The 23,160-nt window shown below is 40.0% G+C and overlaps 1 protein-coding gene across 1 annotated transcript in view; it reads right to left on the bottom strand.

Annotated features, from left to right (window-relative positions):
- Window positions 1–23,160, bottom strand: part of fam135b (family with sequence similarity 135 member B) — a 63,204-nt gene that overhangs the window by 6,650 nt on the left and 33,394 nt on the right. The window contains exons 8-19 of the mRNA XM_023345152.1: window positions 16,053–16,212; window positions 14,344–14,393; window positions 12,481–12,636; window positions 10,849–10,922; window positions 10,614–10,768; window positions 8,690–10,538; window positions 6,278–6,444; window positions 6,093–6,184; window positions 5,895–5,992; window positions 3,247–3,398; window positions 843–953; window positions 127–240 (exon numbers count right to left, since the gene is read on the bottom strand). Of these exons, the coding sequence (XP_023200920.1) occupies window positions 127–240; window positions 843–953; window positions 3,247–3,398; window positions 5,895–5,992; window positions 6,093–6,184; window positions 6,278–6,444; window positions 8,690–10,538; window positions 10,614–10,768; window positions 10,849–10,922; window positions 12,481–12,636; window positions 14,344–14,393; window positions 16,053–16,212 (3,178 nt within the window). The remainder of the gene's footprint in view (window positions 1–126; window positions 241–842; window positions 954–3,246; window positions 3,399–5,894; window positions 5,993–6,092; window positions 6,185–6,277; window positions 6,445–8,689; window positions 10,539–10,613; window positions 10,769–10,848; window positions 10,923–12,480; window positions 12,637–14,343; window positions 14,394–16,052; window positions 16,213–23,160) is intronic.

Below are 23,160 nucleotides of genomic sequence, written 5' to 3'. Positions count from 1 at the left end.
TCTGTTCCACTTGAGGACCTGACCTCAAAATGTCAGCATCCACCACTGAGCTGCAGAATATCATAAAAGACACAACCTTCGATAATTCCAAGTTTTTTGGAATCCCCCAAAATCTACACTCCTGACCTGTGGTCCTGTCTTTCAGGGCAGTCGTGCACATCTCTATCCTGGCTGAGTGGAACGGAACGTATCGGTCCTGCGGAGACGCCACCAACACCACATTCTTGAAGTACTGCAGCCCTAAAAGCCCACCAAAAACCAAACCAACAAAGACCGAAAACAGAACAAACCGAATGAGACTGCTGCTTGTTTGAGAGAAAGAGAGGCAGGAGATGGAGGAAGGGGAAGAAATCAGTTGTAAAACACAGAGTACAATCATCAAACACAATGACAGGCTTGATATGATAAAGCTGTGTGTTGTTGTTTTTTTTTTTTCCTTTGGTCTCCTGTTGGCGTGCTTTTAAGAGAGTTCACTGCTGAGTTACCAATGACAGGGTTTTGGATCATTTTGTCAGCCTGCTGCAGCTCTAGTGGAGAAGTGAAAGAGAGTGGAGTGGAGTGGAGTGGAGTGGAGGGGGGTTCAGTGTTTCAGGCTCATCTTCTTCATGCCTGTGTGACAAACGGCTGCTTTGTTCCGCGCTCACAGTAGGGAGGCCTCTCAGTTTGCTGGTGGAGGGTTTTCGGGCGTGCATGTATGTGTGACCGAGCTGACACAGAAATTTGACAAACAAAAAGACGAGTTGACAACTTCCCCCCCCCCAATGAATATTTGAACAGAGGGCCTTTCAAGTCGCAGCCTGTAAAGCGAGGCCGTCGGCTCGCTGCCTTTGTTCACGTCGTACCTGGTTTCTGACTCAGGAGGTAGAGGAAGGTTTTCCGCGGATCGACGTGATCTCTGAAAGTGAGCTGCAGCAAGGATCCCGACTTCTTCAGCTTCTGCATTAACCACAGACCTAAGAAACACACACACACACACACACACACACACACACACACACCCGCCCACACAGAAAGAGAGAAAGAGTTGGGGGAAAATCATTTTTGCAATTTTAGAAATGACAATGTAAAACTTACGCAATATGTAGGGATTTCCATTTTATGTGTACATGAGTATGATTGACAGCGCTAAGACCCTCCCCCTGGCTCTGATTGGTTGTTTCTGACCACTGGTTGGAGGCTGAGGATCTCAGGTTTTTTTGGGATTTTTTACCGATTACATGTTTCATGATGATGATACTGTCAGAACATAGTGACAGTTTTAGTAGCAAATATATATATAAAAAAATAAACAAATAGAGAAACATTGGTATGTGCAATACCAATGTTTTGGTATTGCACATACCAATGTGCAATACCAAAATGTACCAATGTACCAATGTACATTGGTACATTGGTACATGTACCAATGTACCAATGCATATACATTGGTACTTTCCCATTGGTACCAATGTGCCAATGGTACCGGGAAATAAAAGTTATTTTTTTTTTCCTGGAATAGATTAAATTCAGCTCAATGTGAACCAAATTTATTCAGAAACTTGGAAAAGCCAAAAACGGTTTGTATCCAAGCATCAGAGCTGTCCGGTCTGGAAAATATACGTTTTTAAATGTGATTCTGTTGCTAAAAATTGTTTCCATTAACCCATACTGTTCAAACTGTTGTTTTTTCCAGTAAAACAAATCTCTACCGTTCTCTCACCTGCTTAACAAACATGTCAGGTTTGAACATCCTAAGCAGTCAGAGTTCACCCAACCGGATAAATACTATCAATACTGCATCCAATCAGGCCAAAGCCATTATGGTATTACCATGACGATTGCAATACCATCCATTTATTGTGACAATGAATGAATTTATGAAACCTTGTATTTTTTTGTTGTTTTTTAACCGTATTGGTCAAAAACAATACATGTTTTGCCCACATGGACCAGTGTGATTGAGAAGAAGACAAACAAGTGATCTCATGAAGACAAAGTGTTTTTCCAACCATCAGTCGATCATTAATGAAGGAACATCTTGTGACGGATTTAGTTTGTTCTGCTGTAAACAGGTGGTCACATAAAAGGTTAGTACGCATAAAATATCCTCAAATGCATCATTAAGCAGATTTATTTAGTTGCTTTTTCAAAACGTCTTGGTTCAGCCCTCTCTGCTGTTATAAGTTAGACTCGCACCCACATTTCAAGGTCAAGCATCAAAATCACAACTTCCAGAGAAAAAAGATTTTAGATTGGTCTTAGAGTAGAGAAAGCAATCAATCAGAAAATCAGAGTTGGCTGAAAAACCAAAACCAGGGCTGGCCGAGGCAAAAGTTAACTTTTGCTGCATTGGAAAACTCTAAAAGGCCTCGAGAGTGCAATTTCCCGACCTTACGGAAAAGATCCTTATGATGCCACATAATGAGGAGGTTGTGTTCGAGATGTTGCCACAGGTGAACCTGTTTAACTCCCATGTTGTGAATTTTAATGAATACAGAAGATTACATTAATTGGGATTTTAAGCTGATTAAAGTGTATGTCAACTTCTGAATTTGAAAAAAAAGGAAAAAATAATTTATTTAATCAGTAATATATTGTGTCATTTAGCGAACAAATGTAATTTTGATAATCTAATCTTACCAAGTATTCTGGTCTAGTTAGCAACATTGAAATAAGAGAAAATTTAAGTAACTTATCGTCAAGATATAGGAGCTTGTCATAAGTCAATATTTATTTAATATTGTCAAAAAAAGTGGTACATTATTCCATTTATAAAATAAAGAGAATGCCTTGTAAGTACAATAATCTGCGAGAGGAACTAGTACTTGTTATCAATATTAAGAAATTATTTGCTGAAAACAAGCACCTATATCTTGCTGAAACGTTACTTCTGAATTGATTTTGTCTTATTTCAAGTGCACTAAGATGTTTTCACCAGAAACTAGACCAAAAATACTTTGTAAGATTTTGTGTTTCAGCAGTGAACTGACCTAAAACAGGACAAGTTTGGTCTGATTGATAGTGAGACCGTGTGAAAGAAGATGATTGTCCTTTTAAATGGAGATTGTAAACATAGTTTTACATTTTAAATTGGTTCACTTTTTCTTTTAGTTAAATCTATATATATATATATATATATATATATATATATATATATATATATATATATATATACTGTATATTAATAGTTGAAATATGAAAAATATTTGAAAAATGGTCATGGTTCTTGGAACGTAGGTTTCTCCCAGAGCAGGTTGGTGGCCTGACCTGTGCTGACCAAGGCGCTGTTGTTGTACAGCGTTCCCAGGTGTGGACCAGACAGAGAGAGGAAGGTGTGCAGCCTGGGCAGGTAGCAGCGGAAGCGAGGCCTGGTCAGCACTGACCGGATGATGACGTTGCCCAAGGAGTGACCGATGAAGCTGCAAGTAAAAGTTGCTTGGTCAAACGTTTACTCAACGTACTGAAGTACTTACTTTTGAAACACTTGAGTATTGAAGGTGTAACTGAAACCAGCAGAGGTATTCATGGATAGAACCACTCTGCTACAAAAATAGTCTACACCACCGATGAAAACTTCAGCATAGAAATGCAATTAAAAAAAAGATAGCTATTTTCATTATTAAAGAAAAGAAAAAAAAACACAGCTGCCCTGAAAAAAGAAAAAAAAGACACAGGAGAGACGTGTTTTCCTCCCCACAAACAGCAACACTGGTAACTAAAAGTAATACCATAGCACAGCAAGTGGCCAATCGCGTTTCCAACAGCGGACGACGACAATTATAGATAGAAAAAATGAAGTCAATTTCCTCCTAAAAGCTCGGAAATCTTTAGATTCATTTCTGAATCTCTGAAAAAAAAAATCTACAGTTTTTTTCTACAAAATTTGAGATTAATTTAAAGCCTTCTGAGACTTTTTGGTGAAAATGTACTCCTCCATTGATCTGCAATGGCCCTGGTACGCCGTGGTACTATGCTGAGCCAAAAGGGACGAGTAACAAAACGCTTCCTAGAAAGTCAAAAGTCCAGAATTTATCTGTGAAATGTAGCGGAGGGAAAGTCTCAAGTTCCCCTAAAAGTGAATACTCAAGTAAAGATACTCAAAACATGTATGTTAAGTACTACAGTACTCTGTTACCGTCTGCCACTGCTTCAGTGGAGTCAGAGGATTTATTTTCCGCAGCTCACTTTCACAAGTCGGTTTTTCATGTTTAGCCGCAGCGCTAGCACCGTTCTGAGAACCATGAGGAATCTGATCCATTTTTATTCTAAATACGTAATGAAACTTTGACCAAAGAAAAAATAAACATTTAAGTGAAGTTCATGGTTCTGTGAACCCGCGACACCGGTCCAGGAGCTCGACACGTCAGCAACTGGTAACGCAGAACGTTCTCAAAGCGACTGACAACTTAACCGTTCTCAGCCAGAGGACATGCGAGCCAACAGCAGCGGGAAGCGTTAGCTTCATCAAGCTGTTTCTGTCGCTTAGTTTAATTAGTGTATTGCCGCGGCTCAGCCCGCCATCCCTCATCGAGACGCCAGCTCGCTCTCATCTGTCTCCCTGCTAACTGAACACAGAGGTATAACACTGAAAGAAGCAGATGCTGTTGAGGCAGTCCGCTGCTTTTTTGGCTTTGATGCTCGCTCTCAGGAGAATACGTCACAATGAAGGAGAGTTGGAGAAACTTGGGTGGAAACTCGCAACAAAGAAACAAATTGGCACATTGGGGGCAATTAAGTGAGAAGATGAATAGCTTAATTTGATTAGAGCTCGGCAGCAACGTGCTGCATAGAGGAACGCGGCCTATCACATGAAAGTCAGAGGCTTATTGGCAACGTATGATAAGAGCTTGTCATCCTTTTTCTGTCATGTCCTCATGCCATGGCAATACATTATCACAAATTCAACAATTCTGTTCGTATTAAGGTCTTGTTGAGAGTCAAAGTAGGACTCTGCTGCTATCTGCTGGCCAAACTGTGTGCTGCAGTGGGCTGGGTTAAGTTATTATCGAGGGATTTTGTTAGTAATGTGGTTTACAGATGCAGTCCTATGTGGTCGAGTGAAGTGAAGGGAAAATAATAAACGGTTGTTTTAATTTACCAATAGAAATCTGAATAATGCTCTTAAATCTTTACTCTAAAATCCAGTTGAACCAACTACCTTCAGAAGTCACCTAAAGACAGATTTCTCTAGCAGTCGAAGTAGAGTTGTTCAGAATTAATACGAAGTGAGAGCCAGCCTAATACAGGAAAAAAAACATATTTCTCACACTATGCAGATGACTGAGCAAAGAAGGTAGACTAGACTGCAAAAACACAAAACCTTACCGAGTATTTCTGGTTCAGTTTCTAGTGAAAATATCTTAGGACAGTAGAAATAAGAGACAACTAACTTAGTAGTAGCTTTTCAGCAAGAATTACAAACTCATTTTAAGTCAATAATTTCTTAATGTTGATGAAAAAAGTAGTTCTATTGGCAAATTATTTCACTTATAACAGTCTACCAATGGTAGACTGTAGACATCAATATTAAGAAATTACTGATTGATTAATCAATAATTGTGGATGATGATGATCTCCCATATCAGTTAATCTTAAAACGAATCTGAAGAAGCCTTTGCCTGTAGACACTGTTGCTCTATAACAGCTTTATGACTGTCTCGACATGCTAACAGTTCAATATCCACTTAGCATAAACAATATTTCAAAGTAACATGTCCAGGATGACACTACCAGTTTTTGGCAAGAAGTGCTCATCCTCCTCATTTGCTTTTGCTGCCCCTTGGAATTAGAAGGTGGTGACTCTACCACTGAAAAAAATGTACCTTTTACAGTTTTTTAACTGTAAAAAAGTATTTAAAAACCAAATAAAAGACATAATCTCTCATTTCCTTGTCACACTCCCTTAAGCCACTGACCTTATCCTGCCAATAGTGAGATTGTACAGCTGGATGTGCTGAATGATCTCATCCAGGAGTCGATCTGTCATGGTGTCGAAATCTGCAAACGTGTCGGCCTGTGGCAAAAGACACGGCAGAATAAACCGATCTGCAAATCAGCTTGAGGAGCTTTCACGTGCAACATCCGGTTTGCTTCCCTCATCGTCTAAAACGCACCTGATTTCGTTCAGACATTAGGAAGTCGAGCCTGGATCCCGGCAGGCCCAGTTCAATGAACGTCTTGACCAGTCGGAGGTCCGCGCTGTTGCCTGCAGGGAAAGAAATTCAGCTCAGGGACTTGAAGAGGGCTGTCTGCTAGTGAGGTACATGTTCTCAGAAAATGAAGGAGAAAGATGTCTCACCGTCAAGACCGTGGACACACACCACGAGATGTATCCCGTCTTCAAACTCCTCGTCGTCCTCCTCAGGAGGGAAGTAGGGCAGATCTGACGCCAGGAGAGGAAGGTCGCTGTATAAGCTGGCCTGGAACTTCAACTCTTTCAGAAGCTCCTCTTTGGCTTTGTAGAAACTGGAGAAAAGGGGGATGGCATTTGGTAGGAGAAAAAGGAGTCGCCCCAAGAAGTTGCGATACTGCGATCACAACTATTAACGCAAATTCACCAATCATTCGCAAGTTTTTGCGGTCGTGCAGTCATTGCGACTTTTCCACAAATCTAACCAATCACCTTTAAGTCTGTTTCCTTGTTCTTCTGACCAATCACTGCCACTCAGCTGAATTTTGACCAATCCCTTATGCCCCCTTCTAATTGAACTTTCTGTTAACTGAATCTGCAATTCTTCTTTTGCACTTTGACCCCTCCTCAAAGGGCAATGCTTCTCAGGGCAACCCTTAATATAAAGTGCCCCTTTATGTAAAGGGTGCTTGAAATTACGGTATATTATTTCAAGTATATTAAAATCTTATCTTTTTGGGGGGGGGGGGATTTGCACCAATTTCAACTTTTTACATAAGACAAAAGGAAAGCTTAAAGAAGTTTTCAACTTTGACCACAATGTTTTGAAAAAGGTGCTGCGAAATCAGTAAAATTAGGTTGCAATGATCACAAAAAGCCATCATAATATTCTGGAGGGACTGATTATTTCTATTCTCTAAGCAAATTTAAAAGAAAAAACAATGTTACCTTCTAACTAAACTTCTTGAATTTAAGTTTTAAAAGTGGAAGGTACAAGCTCTGACATGAAACTATTGGTTATTAGAGCTGATCAAAACCAAGCCTTGTTTTCAACGTCTCTGTTTAGGCTCACATTGAGCAGAAGAAGCTGTAGACTGTGAAAGCCCAGCTTTCACATAATGATTGGAGACAAAATGAAGACAGGGACTTTTCAAACCTATAAAACTGTCACAAGATGGTGTTTGAAGGAAACGTTTTTTTAAACTTTCTCTCAAACTGCGAGAGAAAACCGCTCTAAATTTTGCTACTGAACTGGCAGCACAATCGTATTGCCCACAAAGCAAAGCTTCTAAGCAAAATTCTCACACTCCCAAGTAAGCTCCTTGAAGTTTGGCCCTGTCATCCCGCCAGGTTACAGACTTTAGCCGCGCGGGAGTCAAAACAAATCCGATTGCGCTTCCTAAACTCCTCGCTAATCATGGAGGATTGGCCTGCGCACTCTTTGATGTGATTTAATACACTCAGAAGGCATTCCTCCCAACCGCCATCTTCAAATTTGGCCTCACTTCCTCTGTTGTGTTAGACTTTCCAGGTGGGCGTAACTGTCAGCTGCTGTAAGCGGATGCCAGCCTCCTTCTGCTGCACATCTTATGAATTCAGTTCTGGTCTTTGAAGTCAGACATTCTGAATTTCCTTCTGGACAACAAATTAGCAATGCAATGAGAGAAACACTGGCCACAACAATATCTTGTAGAAAAACCAATTGTCTATGCAATTACAGCTACAAGTCTTTTGGAGTATGTCTACATTTAAATTGCACATTGAGAGTCATTTTTGTCTATTGTTCCTTGCAAAATAGCTCATGTGGTTCATCCTTGTCACTCCATAGATTGTAAATGGACATAAATATTTCTTTAAATATTGTTCGTGGCTGGCTTTATAGCAAGTGAATTAATTTCCATTCTGACACATGATGTTTCAACTAAGGCAGGTTATAGTATTCTGACCATTAACAGTATAAACTGTTAAGCTTCCATCAAAAATTTCAAAAAAAGATAAGCTGATATTGAATTGATAAGGTTTGTAAAATCCAATTGGTTTAAATGATGTATTGCATATAAAATGAAGAAATTAACGGTTAAAGTATGTCAGGTTTGAAGAACATCAAATAATCTGGCATTGATATGACAGATTTGGGCAGATGAAAGATTTGTTTCTTCGTAGTTTAAAATGTAAATGTTGCATTAAAGTGAGAAAACGTGTAGATTTGTTATGCTAATATACATATTTTGCTTGGAATTTTGTACTTTATAGGAATGAGGCAGACACTATGCTGATCTAGTCTGTACACAGTTCATCTACCGACAACACATTTATATATAAAAAATTATTATTATTTTTTTTTTATTTGTAAACTAGTTAAACAGCAGTACATGATTTATTCTAGATAAAAAAAATAAGAATATCTGCAAAACGCCCACCAGGTTTAAAAGGGCTTAATGTGTGTAAAGGTTTGAACATTGTATTGTTTTGCAGCTGCCTAAATAAAACAACTCTGAACTATCATGTTGTGTTCCACATCTGCTCTTTTGGTAAGATTCAAAATTCAAATTTCTAACACCGTCAGAGATGAAAACTCACCTCAGCATCCGTTCATTGGTCTCCTCATCCGTGGCCAAGGGGCTGAGCGAAGATGAGGAGATGATACCGAAGGAGCCCAGAGGCTGATGGGTAATAGGCGAGGAAGCCTGGCGAGCAGATATGCCGCTGACGGAGGGGGAGTCTCTAAGGACGGATGAAAACGGCAGGCAAGTCGGGGCGCAGGACACAGACATGTTCACCACCTCCACCATCTTCTTATTCACAAAGGCCAGCCCGGAGTTAGGGATTTTTGAGGCCTTGGTCTGGCTTTCCAAAGGGTCTTTGTCACTGATTGATGCGCCGCTGAGGTTAGGGGGCGACGTTATTTCCATGGCCCTCAGCCCTGTGAGGTCACTGGGCCTGACGGCAGTCCTGTTGGTAAGATCGTTGGACTGTGAGCTTTTCAGGGGCATGTGAGGGGGATCCAGATGTCTATCCTCAACGCCTCTCTGCTCACTCTGGTGGAAACTCTGGCAATCATCTCCGCAGCTACTGCTGCCCTGCTCTGCTGCACTTTTACACACACATGGTTTGCTTCCACATCTACAGGGAGCTACTTCCGATTCGAGGAGATGCACATCTTCCACTGAAGTGCTCTCTCCATTCATGTGTGTTTGACGGTTCTTTTCATCCCCCTGGTTGCCACTTGCCGCTACGCAAAGCCTCTCTATGGAGTTTTGGGAAAGTAACACGTCAGACACGCCACTTAAGACCAACTTTCTTCCACAGGTCTCTGACAAATCCTGCTGAGAGTTTGAATTTTCTGAGCCCACGCTCCTACCAGTCTGGTCAGTGTTTAGGCTTAGCTGAGACAACTCAGATTGTTCTGAATCCATGTTCAAAATGCCCAAATCCTGCTGACACACTGAGCTTGTCCTGTCTTTTTCCAAACCGATTAAAATATGATCTTCCTCCGCATCTTCTGGGCTGCTTATTTGCGGTGCAGAGACAGACTTAGTCAGTTTGCTGAGTTTCCGTTGTTGCTGGTCCTCCTCGTAGGGCAGGGAGCTAATCGAAGTGAGAGAGGCCTCTATGCCTCCACTTGGAAGGCTGCCATTGCTCCCCATCCGCAGGCCTTCCAGACAGCTGCGATGGACCGGGTGGTCCAACACGATTTGTTTCGGGATCTCCCGCTCACTAGAGAAATCTAGAGAAGGTCGTCCCTGAAGCACAACTTCCATGGGCCACGCCACCGAGCTAGGCTCGCTCTCGATACCCGAGTCTGAGATTACGGACGACGAGCGCTTCATGATCTTTGAGCTTACCAAGCCTCCACGATGAGTCGTTTCTTTCCTGAGGTCTCCGGGGAACGGAGGCAAAGCAGGACTCATGCTGTTGGGGGGAACATCTTCGCTGTCGTCATCCATCGAGTGATTTAAAGGCATAGCGACATCACTGTCCTCTTCTGTGTTTTCTTGCTCAGTGGTTGTGCTAAGGTTGTTACCATCACAAGGTACAGAGAAGTTTTCTCTTCCATTGAGAACAGGAGATTCTTTACCACTGTTGGTACAATCAGAGGAAAGAACAAGAGCTCCCTCTCCAGTAGATGGATCTGTAGGAAAGGGTTCATCATCAATGCCAAGACTTTCTGCTGGTTCCTTCAACTTCTGATCGTCAACCATGGAATCTTCTGTATCGTGCTCAGTCTGGATGATGTTCTGGGTATCTGTTACATCATTTTGCCTTTGATCCGCTTTAACTACGACATGCACGGGAGTGTCCATGCATTCTTCACTGTCCAAGGAATGCCGGGATAATGCTGGTGATTTGGCTTCCTGGCTGCTATGAAGAATCCGTTTGGTGGAGAATTCTTTGGTGGTTTCAAGTATTGGCACATGCGATACCGTTTCTGGGAGAACAAGCAAAGTGCAGTTATGACAGAATCAGCAACAAGGCTGGCGTACGTCTGCAGAGCTTTTGCTACCTGTCTGCAGAAACTCTGCATATCTGTCCTCAAAGATGATGGGCAGGCTGTTCCAGTCTCCATCGATGTCCAGGCACTCGACGGGCAAAGGAGGCATTTTGGTCAAGTAGTCAGAGCTCCGCACTTCTGCAGCTATCTGGCCGTGTCTGTTGATTCTAAATGAGGAGGAATAATACTATAAATCCAACACTTTTCAACTGAAACGTAGTAACTTTCTAAAAGGACAGAGACTCACAGTTCTTCCTGAAACGTCAAACAGATCTCTTTCGGGTGTTTGGTGAAGAAATATGCCTCTGAGAATCTTCTCACCTGACATTTCCAAACACATGGAACAAAAAAGAAAAAGAAACATTTTCACCTCAGTAAGACTCCGCTTTACCGTAATTAGCACAAGAGCTGGTTTAAATAGAAAGCTGAGTAAAATTCAAGCCCTGACAGCCGCGCAGTGGAGCAAATCAACACTCTCTCCAATTAGAAATGCGTCAGCCCAAACAATAAGTGAGCATGACATGCAGATCACCGGGAACACAGTTTCTTGTGTATTTCCTTTGACAGTAATTAGAAAATAAGTGTTAATTGAAACCCTACCTCTCCCACAGAGAAGAGGCATGACAGTGTTTTTTCTCAGGGTAATTTAATACAGAGGAAAACGTGTTCATTATTTTCAGTTAAATGAGACAAAACAGTGCAGCAAAATCAAGTCCTGAGAGCTACTCTACAGTGAAGAGCATAGTGTTCATATTATACAGACCAGCTATCAGATAGAAATGACTCTGGAAACCAAATTAGCCTGCTCACATGGGCTTATGCTCCTGGCTACCAGCTGGTTTTGGATTTTCCACTTCCACAGAAATAGCAGTAATTGAACCTTTTCCACTGCAACCAAGAACTTTCTGTTACATCAGGCTTTCAAGAACAACTCTTGCTTTTTATTTTACATTACATCACAGAGTTGTTTCTGTGACCAAGGGATGCCTTAGTTTTGGTCAAGAACTCAAACCTGTTTAATTTTCTGTTAAACGGATCCTTAAATCCCGTTACATGAGAACTAACCTGGGAATTTAATTTTACTGTAGAGTAGCGCTCCGCCTGCCCCACCTGTTGCTATACACTGCCAACATTTCCCATGACTACACCCTCATCACACTGGCTTCCATTCACACATTGAAGGAGGACATGTTGCTATAGAAACATACGGTTCTCTCATCGCCTTGCATCAATGAATCTGTCGATTATTCTGATTAATCGGATAAAAAAAATGCCACATTCTACAAATGTTTTTAGTTAATCACTTAAGCATTTTTATCCAATATTAGAAATACATTAAAAGATGCTGTGAAAAAAATAATTCAATTCCTTTTTCAAATAAGAAAATAAAAATTTTAATGCCTAAAATAGCAATCCTTTAGTGAATTGGAACCGGGTGAAGCTAAAATTATGCCACTTGCAGAGTTTTAGCCAAAACATATTTACTGACAAAATCTTCATATATGAAATGCAAAATATATATATTTTTTACAGATTCAGCTTATTCGCTACTTTGAATATGTCGGGGGGGCTTTTTTTCCCCCAGAAAATTTACTATTTTTGAGTCAGTATAATACAGACTCCAGTTAACATTAATCGATTACTAAATTGGTTGATGACTATTTCAATAATTCATTAATCATGACTAATACGATTAATCGTTTCAGTCATAATATTGCAACACATTTCACACAGTAGCATACACAATTTGGGATCCAGATTACCCAGGCTGGGTAGTTTTTACTTTCTCAAACAGAAACTGCATCTGACACTTCATGTATACCAAACAAATTCAATAAATTTTAATATTATTGACTATTTCTCTTTGCTTGTGACTCACCCTAAGTGTGTGATGTTCCTGAGTCAGATAGGACAGGATGTAGGGGTTGAGCACAGCTGTCTCCAGGAAACGGCTCCACAGCGCAGCCAGCTGGGAGCAGAGCTGGCTCACGTCCCTGCTGATCTGTTCGGCTACCTTCTCATGGCCTTCCTGCAGCTGAGAAACGCACATTCAGCTAATGAGAAACGGAATGAGCAGGGAATTCACAAGCAACACAGCTTGAACCACTTCATTTCAAGAGCTCACACCTACCACCGCTGTACTTCCTTTAATAAAACTTGCTAAAGACATTATGTTGTTCCAGAAGTTTGTAGTTGGGTCAAAGAGATTATGATGTAAATTATAGCACTTTATGTTCTTCAGAGCATGAACTGGACTCAAGAAACGTCTTTAAAGTCAAAGTCCTGTGGCTTTAAGTATATATATGGTGCACCATATTACTGTAAAAATATTTCAAGTCTAGATACAAGCTTACAAATGTGCAAAATTTCCCCTCACGTTGCATGTTTTCAATATTTCCCATAGCCACTTGAATTTCAGGATTTACAACTCTTTTAAACCAATTATTCTCATAAAATGTTACCCATTTTCAAGACTTGAATGAACACACCATGTTTTGTTTTCATATGTCACATCATATGTTTTTGACTTTGGACTTCCCATTTGTACAACAAAGAAACAATATGCAGCAAAATCAGAGACTGAGGCCTTTGCTGTTTGTGAGTCTCAAACCAACTAGAGGGAAATGAAGATGTGTGACACAGACTGAGCGACAGTCGTCAATGATTAACGTTAGCTTCAGCAGATTTTTCACGTGTTTAGCAATTTAGTGTTAGCACCTGCTAAATTTTTTAAAGATGTTAAGCTGTTGAGAGTTAGTTTCTGCTCATTTTTGGTTATGTGCTTAGAGGTTTAGCGCTAGCGAGGCTAAGACTAGTGGTTTATTTAGCTAACTGTTTGTTTAGCTGTCCATCTGGCAATAAATATATTCTCCAATACCACCATGGTGGTGTTGAGACGTTTACTCCAGACACGCACCATAAAGGCACGCACACTCAACTACGGACACAAAGATTCTGCACAAAAGCCTTTTGTTTCATACGGACACTTTCTGTAGAAACGAAACTTAACTTTAGCTCATCGTCTGACCACTAGGCAGTGACGCAACACACCAGCAGACCAGGAGGCGGACTTTAGGATATAAGCAAGGTGTCTTCCGTGTTTGAGCAGATGCTGTATAGATTCGGGCCTTTACACTTGACATCCACATAAGCCTGTTAGCGCTAAAAAGAATAAAATAAGTAAACTCTGATTGTTCTGTGTTGGCTGATTTCCTGTTCGTGTGCTCACACGTTTTGGGTCCGTCAAGTTTAAATCACAACAGTGGCCATTTTGAAAAATAGCAGCCAGAAAAAGGATACAGATGATCAAGAAAATTTGTATGATTTCTATGGTTCAACTACAGTATGTAAGCTATGATTTGACAGTAAACACAATCTAATTGGCAATTTTAGAGTAAAAATAAATTTTTTCATGGCAGCCATTTTTTGCCATCAAAAGTATTCAACTGTGATACATACTGGCAGTTTTAGTGCAAAATGTATTTATTTATTTCTTTTTTCAGTGGCTAATGTGTTTTTTTAAGGCAAGCTTCTGGAAACAGCTGCTCCCAGTTAGGTTGTTGATTCACATGTAAAAGATTTTGCTGAAATATTCAATCATCTGCCGCACTATTATACCAAAATCTAAATGAAACCAGAGGGTTAATGCTATTCGTAATAAGATGACTTACACTTGCAAATACCATCAAAATTAAATATGTCTGAAAATATAAATGTATTTTTTTTTTCTCCACAAACTTACCTGTAACTCTATGGAGAGCTGGTTTAGAATTTCATCTACAGGCAGCAACTCTGTGGAGGAGAAGATATTTGCCCAGCTTAGTGCAAAGACTATTTGTCTGTGTACCACAAAGTAAGACAGATTTACTTGACATTTCTCTATAGAAAGGGATTAAGCTATTTTAATATAAGCCAAATAACTTCTATTTCACTTTTGTTATAGTGGCTGTTTCAACATCTTAATGTCTGGTTTCTAGTTTAATAAAGTTCATTATTGTGTCATTTGAACACAGTTCCTGTATTTTCTCCTAAAGCTTCAGACTGACAATGTTCCTGAACTATTCGAAGTGTTGAAGCAGCTGGTGAACTCCAACCATCGTCCAAAACTGATGATCCACATGAAGTGTTTGTAAATCATATGGTATCATACAATCAAGGCAGTTTTCTTATTTTAATTCCAGAGCACTGCCACAAAAATACAACGCAAGGTCAGGAAACCAAAATACTGCAAATTACAGAAAACATATTCAACATTTACTTCCACTTTTGTTTCACCACAAACCACAAACTCAGGATCTTTTCTCTTCATTTATTGTTACTATGCAATAATTTGTGAAATGCACTGCAAAAAAAAAAAAAAAAAAAAAAGGTTTTGGGACCAGAACATGAATTATCGAATTAAAAAGGTTCAATAAACATATTTCTACCCAGAACTCCTCATGTTCTGGGTAGAAAATGAAGAAAAAGAAGTTTTTTTTTATCTTAAACACAAAATGTATGTATATACAGTATATATATTTGGGGGGGGGAGGGGGTTAAATTCGAATAATAACTAAAAACGAATAGAATTTACTGTAATAATACAACAAACATGTTAAACAGTTACTTTAAAGAGGCAGTATTATGTAAAATTGACTTTTTTGAGCTTTGCATCATGTTATATAGTTATTCCCTCATCAAAAACAAACCTGGAGTGTTGCCTTGATTCTTTTATGCATGCTTGAGGAATGTACTCTAGGGAGATCCCATAGCAACCACTCAGCTGTGCCAAACGGCTGGGTGGACCTAGTACTGCCTTCGAGGCAGTGCTAAGCTTCCAGTTTCCCAGGCTTTGCTTCACAGAGCAGCCCTCCCCCTCTCAGCTCCTTCAGACTAGCCAGCGGTAATTAGCAACACCTGATGGAACTCATCATCTGCTGAGCTCATTACAGAAGCTACTGCTGTGTGCAATGCTGGTGAAAATGTTAAAAGGTTAATAGAGGAGCCATGTTCTGATGACATACTGAAGGAGGCATTTCAGAAGTTTCTTAAAGAGACAGAGGCTCAACTTCATGGCGTTAACTTTGGAAGCAAAAATTCTTTTAAGTCAGTGTTTCCCAACTCTGGTCCTCAAGGCACACTGTCCTACATGTTTTAGAGGGTTCCCTGCTTTAATGTTCCTGATTCAACTGATTGCAGTTCAACAAACGCCTGTTAATCAGTCATCAACTGAAATCAGCTGGACTGAAGCAAGGAAATACCTAAAACATGCAGGGCAGTGTGCCTTGAGGACCAGGGTTGGGAAACACTGTTTAAAGTTGTATTTGATATATGTAGCATTTTTATAACAACTGCAGGTAACATAGTTACTTGATTATTAAATGGCGCTACGTGCCAGGAAAACACATAACACTGCCCCTTTAAAAGAAAGCAACAAACCTGGGTAAGCTCTGATTATAGTCAAAGCATCACCTGACTCCAGTGGAACCAGCTGCAGCTGCGGGATCTCCTGCCTCAGCAAGCTGCAGTAGGCATGCAGCCCTCTGTGCGCGGCCAGCAGGAGGCGACAGAGCCTCCGGTGCCACGTATGAGCTCTCTGCAGGCAGTTTTCACTGGGAACATAAAAGCTTCCCTGGGGATATAAAGCACAGCACAGAAAATGTGAGCCGCTGCGCGTTCAGCATTCACCTCTTAACGACGGACACGTTCACAGCCTTACAAGCTCCACTGCAGCGTCCTGCAGCCAGCAGTTACCACCATCCTGTTTTCGGCACCAAACGCAGTCACATTCATTGTTTGGAGCACAAATGGAAACAAATGGGCCTTAAACACACGGTGTGCCGTAAAAGCAGACCGATATATTTGCATTTCAGTGGCATGTCTCCTCAGAGAGTTCCCTTTGTTGCTTTTAAAAGGTTGCCGGCATGACGACTCCAAGTCACTGCTTGTTTAAGGGAAGAGGAATAATAGTAGTAGAAAGAAAAAAAATACATTTTTAAATAATATTATCTAAAACTGAGAAATTTTGTTTGTAACAAGGAGAGAAATCCGGAGATTTCTCCTAGATTTTCTCTCTGACCTGTAGTGTAGACTTTATTCCACCAGATGGCGACCTAACAGAGCAATAAAACTGCTCTGTGTGCCTCACCAGAGGAATTCACAGCATGTATTGACTGTCAATGAGTTTTGATACATCAGAGCCTGACGGGCAAAATTGCTTTATTATTTTTTACATTTTACTTGCGCTCGACTACAAAAGCTTTCATACTTTATTTTACAAACACAAAATTTAATGTATGTCACTGAGTTTTAATGTGACTGACCCATCAGCAGCTCCTTTTCCTCCCAGCATCTCACCGTAGTTGCAAAGGTGTTATTTTTATTTTATTTTTTTTACATATTTACCCCTAAAAATAACAGCATATGTCTGTATTATGTCCCTTTAACTCTATAATTCTTAAATAATTTCAACTGAAACCAAAGTTAGTGATCGCCTAACGGGTGACTAGAGTCAACCTGCATATAATGCAACTCAGAATAACTACCACCAGGTCTGTGAAGGCCTCAGAGGTGGCAAGTGAAAGTACTTAAGTAGATATTCAGGTATCTGTACTTTACTTGGGTATTTATTTTTCTAAGAAATTTTTACTTATTCTCCTTATATTTCAAGAGAAATATCTCCTTAAAATCTTGGAAACGCCTCGTTATTTCCATGATGAAAACATTATAATGTAAAGGTTGAAGCAAAAGAGGAAAAATATACCAGCGCGGACAGAAAGCATTTTGCATCATTGAAAGTAAAAGTTATTTTATTTTTATTTTGTACTCAAGTGCAGTTAAAAGCCCATATTTTTTACCTTTACTTAAAAAAAAATTGGTACAATCTGTACTTCTACCAGAATTTTTTTTTTCATACAAGTACAGTATCTGTACTTCTGCTTAAGTAGAGAATGTGAATACTTTTGACTCCTTTGGTTAGACAACACTGGTGAACAAACATCATCTACTCTCTTCCTGAAGGCCAAGGAACAGAGTGGGCAGGAGTTTTAGCAGAGGTGGGTTATAAAACAACCCAAACTTTAAACACAGCTACATTCATCATCAAAAAAGGGGAAGTGTATTGAACAGTTGTAAGCCTACAGAGGCATGTCCACTGAATCTGTCTGGTCAAGTAAGGAGAACAATAATCAGAGAAGAAGCCAAGAGGCCAATGGATGCAGAATCCATAATCTGCATCCATAAATCATGTGGACGCAGGAGTTCGATGACTTTGCTCTGTACCATCAGGATTTCTTGAATCGTTATTAAAGGTGACCTCCATAGAATAGCAGTAGGTAATTTGGGGTAATGTAGAACTGCTGCAATCAATCAATCAATCAATCAAATTTTATTTGTATAGCACATTTCAGCAGCAAAGCATTTCAAAGTGCTTTACATCATATCAAACACAGAAACACAAAGCAACATAGAATCAATAATCAAAACACAGCATTAAGTCAAGTTCCATCAATAAATTAGTAATTGATCACATTTCAAATACAATCCTAAACAGGTGGGTTTTTAGTCTAGATTTAAAAGAAGTCAGTGTTTCAGCTGTTTTACAGTTTTCTGGAAGCTTGTTCCAAATTTGTGGTGCATAGATGCTGAAAGCTGCTTCTCCTCATTTGGTTCTGGTTCTGGGGATGCAGAGCAGAACCAGAACCAGAACCTGAGAGGTCTGGAAGGTTGATACAACAACAGCAGATCTTTAATGTATTGTGGTGCTAAGCCGTTCAGTGATTTATAAACTAACAACAGTATTTTAAAGTCTATTCTCTGAGCTACAGGGAGCCAGTGGAGGGACTTTAAAACTGGTGTTATGTGCTCTATCTTCCTGGTTTTAGTGAGAACGCCAGCAGCAGCATCTGGATCAGCTGCAGCTGTTTGATTGATTTGTTGGACAGACCTGTGAAGACGCTGTTGCAATAATCAATATGACTGAAGATGAAGGCATGGATGAGTTTCTCTAGATCTGGCTGAGACATTAGTCCTTTAATCCTGGAAATGTTCTTCAGGTGATAGAAGGCCGACTTTGTAACTGTCTTTATGTGGCTCTGGAGGTTCAGGTCAGAGTCCATCACTACTCCCAGGTTTCGGGCTGATCGCTGGTTTTTAGTTGTAATAACTGAAGCTGTGCATTGACTCTAGATCTATAACTCTAGATCTATAGCTCTAGATTGTTCCTCTTTAGGTCCAAAAATAATAACTTCAGTTTTGTTTCTGTTCAGCTGGAGAAAGTTTTGGCACATCCACACATTTATCTGTTCTAAGCATCTGTTCAGTGATTGGATGGGGTCAAAGGTCACCTGGTGACATCGTAATGTAGAGCTGTGTGTTATCTGCATAGTTATGGTAGCTAATATTATTTCCTGTTATAACCTGAGCTAGTGGGAGCATATAAATATTGAATAAAAGGGGTCCTAGGATTGAACCTTGGGGTACCCCACATGTGACCTTTGACCTCTTTGATGAGAAGTTTTCAATTGAAACAAAGAAATCCCTGTTCTTTATGTAGGATTCAAACCAGTTAAGCACTGGACCGGAGAGTCCAACCCAACTCTCCAGTCGATTCAGTAATATGTCATGGTCAACACTGAGGTCCAACAGAACCAGCACTGTGGTTCTCCCACAGTCCGTATTTATATGGATGTCATTGAACACTTTGACTAGGCCAGTCTCTGTGCTGTGGTAACCATGGAAACCAGACTGAAAGGAGTCAAAGCGGTTGGTTATTGTTAGGAAGCTATTTAACTGTTTACACAGCTTTTTCAATAACTTTGCTGATGAATGGGAGGTCAGAGGTCAGCCTGTAATTCTGCATTAGTGATTTGTCCAGATTGTTCTTTTTTTATAAGTGGTTTGATTACTGCTGTTTTCAGAGCCTGGGGGAAAACGCCTGATGAGAGCGATGAGTTACTATTTGGATCAGATCAGCAGCAAAGACAGGCAGAACTTTCTTAAAGAAATGTGAGGGTAAGAGAGACCCAAAGCTCAGGTTGGAGAAGATATTAATGTATTTGTGTTGAATTCTACAAATCTGACCTATATGGGAGAGTGGGCAGAAGGTCATTGCTCAAACAAAGCCATAAGGAATCTTGTTTGCTCTTCGCCATAAACCATGTAGGAGACACAACAAAAATGTGTGACATGAGATAAAAGCTGAACTTCTGGGCCTACATGCAAAGCATTTTGTGTGGTCAAAACCTAACAATGATCAGATCATCTCAAAAGCAAAATATAGTTTTATTTATGTGGAACATTTCAGCAACAAGTCAGTTCAAAGTGTTTTACATGACAAAACCATAACAATAAACAAACACAAAGCATTACACCATTACACCATAGTGTCAAAATAAAGAGAAGTAAACAAAAAGTTGTAATCCAGATTAGAATTTGTTTCTAAAAGTGTTTTTAGCCTCAATTTAAAGGAACTTCATGTTTCAGTGGTTTGGTAGTTTTCTGGAGGTTTGTTCCTGATTAGAAGAACAAAAATTAAATGCTGCTTTCCCAAGTTTAGTTCTAATTCTGTGGATGCAGAAAAGACTAGAAGATTTGAGTGGTTGGAAGTTTGACATGAAATCTTCCATTTAATGTAGGGTCGGGTAGCAGCCTAAGCAGAGAAACCCAGGCTCCCGAAACATAGTCCCTCCAATGGAAGACTCAGTATGTGCTGGGTTTGGACATTTGGGTTTCCTGCTGGTGGGAAACCCAACCTCACCTGGTGAGGTGTCCAGAACATCCAGGAGATGTCATAACAAGATGCCACCTACTGAGATTCTCACCTAATTCTACGGAAGAGCCCAGGCAACCTGAGGAGGAGTCTCATTTCAGCTGCTTGTGTCCGTGGCATCGCTCTTTCAGTCACTACCCAGAACTCATGACCACAGATGAGTCTAAGAATGTAGACAACACAGCTTGAAGAAAACCTGTCAGAGGCTGTGCAACACTGAAGACTGGGGTAGAAGTTAACCTTTCATGTTGGAAGAAGCTGGTCTGGTCTAATGAGACCAAAATGGTCTCAGTCTGGCCAACATGCATAATACTAATTGAGGAGGCAAAAACAAACCACATTGTCCATAAAGTGAAACATGGTCATGCTTTTACTGCCCTCCAGCCACCTTGATTGCTCTAAATGTATTTTACAGAGTATAATGGGCAAGTGTTTCAGTGTCCAGAGGTAGAAAACGTCACCAAAAGAGTTGCATAGACTGATTTAAAAACAAATCAGCACCTCACTTCACTTTAACTTCAGTTTCTATTTTGAAACCATACTGTATTCTTCCACTTATGAGCCACTTCATGGCAAAAACACAAACTCTTACCAAGAAATTTTGGTCTAGTTTGAAGTGCAAATATCTTGGTACACTAGAAATAAGACAAACAAACCTACTACTACAACTTTTTAGAAAGATGTAGTCATTTGTTTTAAGCCAATAATTCATTAATATTGAATAAAAAGTACTAGTTCCCCACTGGCAGAGCATTTGACTTATAGTAAGATATTTTCCCTCATGTTATAAGAGAAATAATCTGCCAATGGAATAAGTACTTTTTCATCAATGTTAAGGAATTATTGGCTTAAAACAAGAGCCTTCATCTTGCTGACACATTACTTTTAAGTTAATTTTGTCTTATTTCAAGTCTACTAAGATATTTGACTGGAAACTAGAGCAAAAATACTTCAGATTAAATGTTTTTGCAGTGAATTTGCGTTGATAAAATTTTAATAAAACGTTTCTGGTTGTAAGTGTAAGAAAGCTCAGTGGATTTCAATGGACAGTCCCAGGTTCTCCCTTAAAAGCTAATGGATCAACACAACAGCCACCATAATGCAAAGCCGGGAGATTTGTGGAGTTCTTCCCAAGGCCGTAATGTTTTAACAGCGCCGCTGCGGCTCGGCTCTGGGACTGACGGAGGATGTACTGTAATTTGCCCCGAGCGAGTCAACTCACTCGCCCTGTCATCATACATGTGTGTGCTCTGTAATTCCAGCTGCGCATCACACCCGAACCAGGAAGGAACATCTGTATGTTTACTTTCATATTTCTTTGTAGCTTTCTAGATGCCTGCTAGGATCAGATGGAGAATGAGAGACAAAGAAAAACAGCCATTTTTTTTCAGAAGAACTAGTCATTATATTACAAGCGTAAGATGCACCACATGTCCCTTGATATTTCAGTTTTGGTTTTATTCTTCTTACTTTACTTTAATAATATAAATGATTATTTCAGATACAGAAATCCGTTGTTTCCAAGCCCATTTGGTACTTTGGTTCATGTTTTTAGCATTGTATGTAAAAAAGAGCTGCTGAAATTCTGATGACATTATGGTTTCATTTTATTCAGCCAAAGAAATCTGAAACACATGACGGTTTCCTCCAGAAAGAGCAGGGAATAATTACAGGACAGAGCCTGTGTTAAGAGGGAAAGTGATAAAAATCGTGGCTGTGGGTTAAAGAGCTCAAAAATAACTAAAGGATGAGGGAGGAGCCGAAGTTCTGAACACATTTCACCTGCAGGTATGTGGTACGTGGCGCTTGTGAGCATAACTCGCTGCTTTGATCAAACCAAACCCCCCAGTGTGGCTTAACCAGACCTTATTAAAGCGCCCAGCTGGAGGTGGGGGCGGGGGGTTAATAGGGTGAGGCGGGGGGCTAGTTCTGGAGCTCATTAGGATTTACAGTGCCGGCTGTGATGTCCGCATGGGGGGAAAAAATGCTACCTGTAGCTTTACAACTGTACTTTGGAATAATTAGAGAACATGCAACATACTGAGAAAACTACAATATGATTTCATATCTGAGCTTGTTGCATGTTCTCGTTTCTAAATTCTGCTAACAAGAGCAGAAAGCTTTGATGAGCATTACCGTAGGAACCAGAAAGTCGTTTGATAATGTCTAATTATTGATCAAACTCGAAGTTTGCCGATATATGCAATGAAAATCAACAACAACTAAACAAAAAAATGGAACAAGTATCTGTTTACGTAATTATTTGTCACCTGTGACCAAGAGACGTTTTCAGTTTGTTAAATTACAGCAATCTCTGCAAGTCCAGAAGAGGCCATGCAAAGACGCCGTCCTAAAATACCCAAGTGACGAAAAGCACATGTGGTTTCATATTAAGTTAACAATAAGAAAGTAACTGTCACCCTACCCATTTAAAATTTAGTTGTGCTTTCTTGCACAACACAAAAAAAAATTCTAATGCTTCTATTGTTTATTGTTTCTATTGCTCCAAATCCCATCGCATTAAAGTGGAGGCACTGCACCAGTTACATTTTCTAATGAAAATCTAACTGATAATGCCTCTTGACAATAGATGACAAGTATAGTAGAATAAGGTGTTCTTTTGTCATTACTTTTGCCTTGGTAGTCTTTAATGCCATCGACGTTTTTTAGCAAATCTTGTGGCCAATGAGTGAAACGCCATTAAACGTCCGGAGAACAACGCTGCTTCTGCCATGTGGCTTGACAGCACAATGTATGACCAAACCTGTTATACCTAAGATGTTTTTATTGCCATAGTGTGTGCTCTGTCCA

Source organism: Xiphophorus maculatus, chromosome 13 (assembly GCF_002775205.1).
Source record: "Xiphophorus maculatus strain JP 163 A chromosome 13, X_maculatus-5.0-male, whole genome shotgun sequence".
NCBI classification, from domain to species: domain Eukaryota; kingdom Metazoa; phylum Chordata; class Actinopteri; order Cyprinodontiformes; family Poeciliidae; genus Xiphophorus; species Xiphophorus maculatus.
This window is presented reverse-complemented; position numbering and strand designations above follow the sequence as displayed.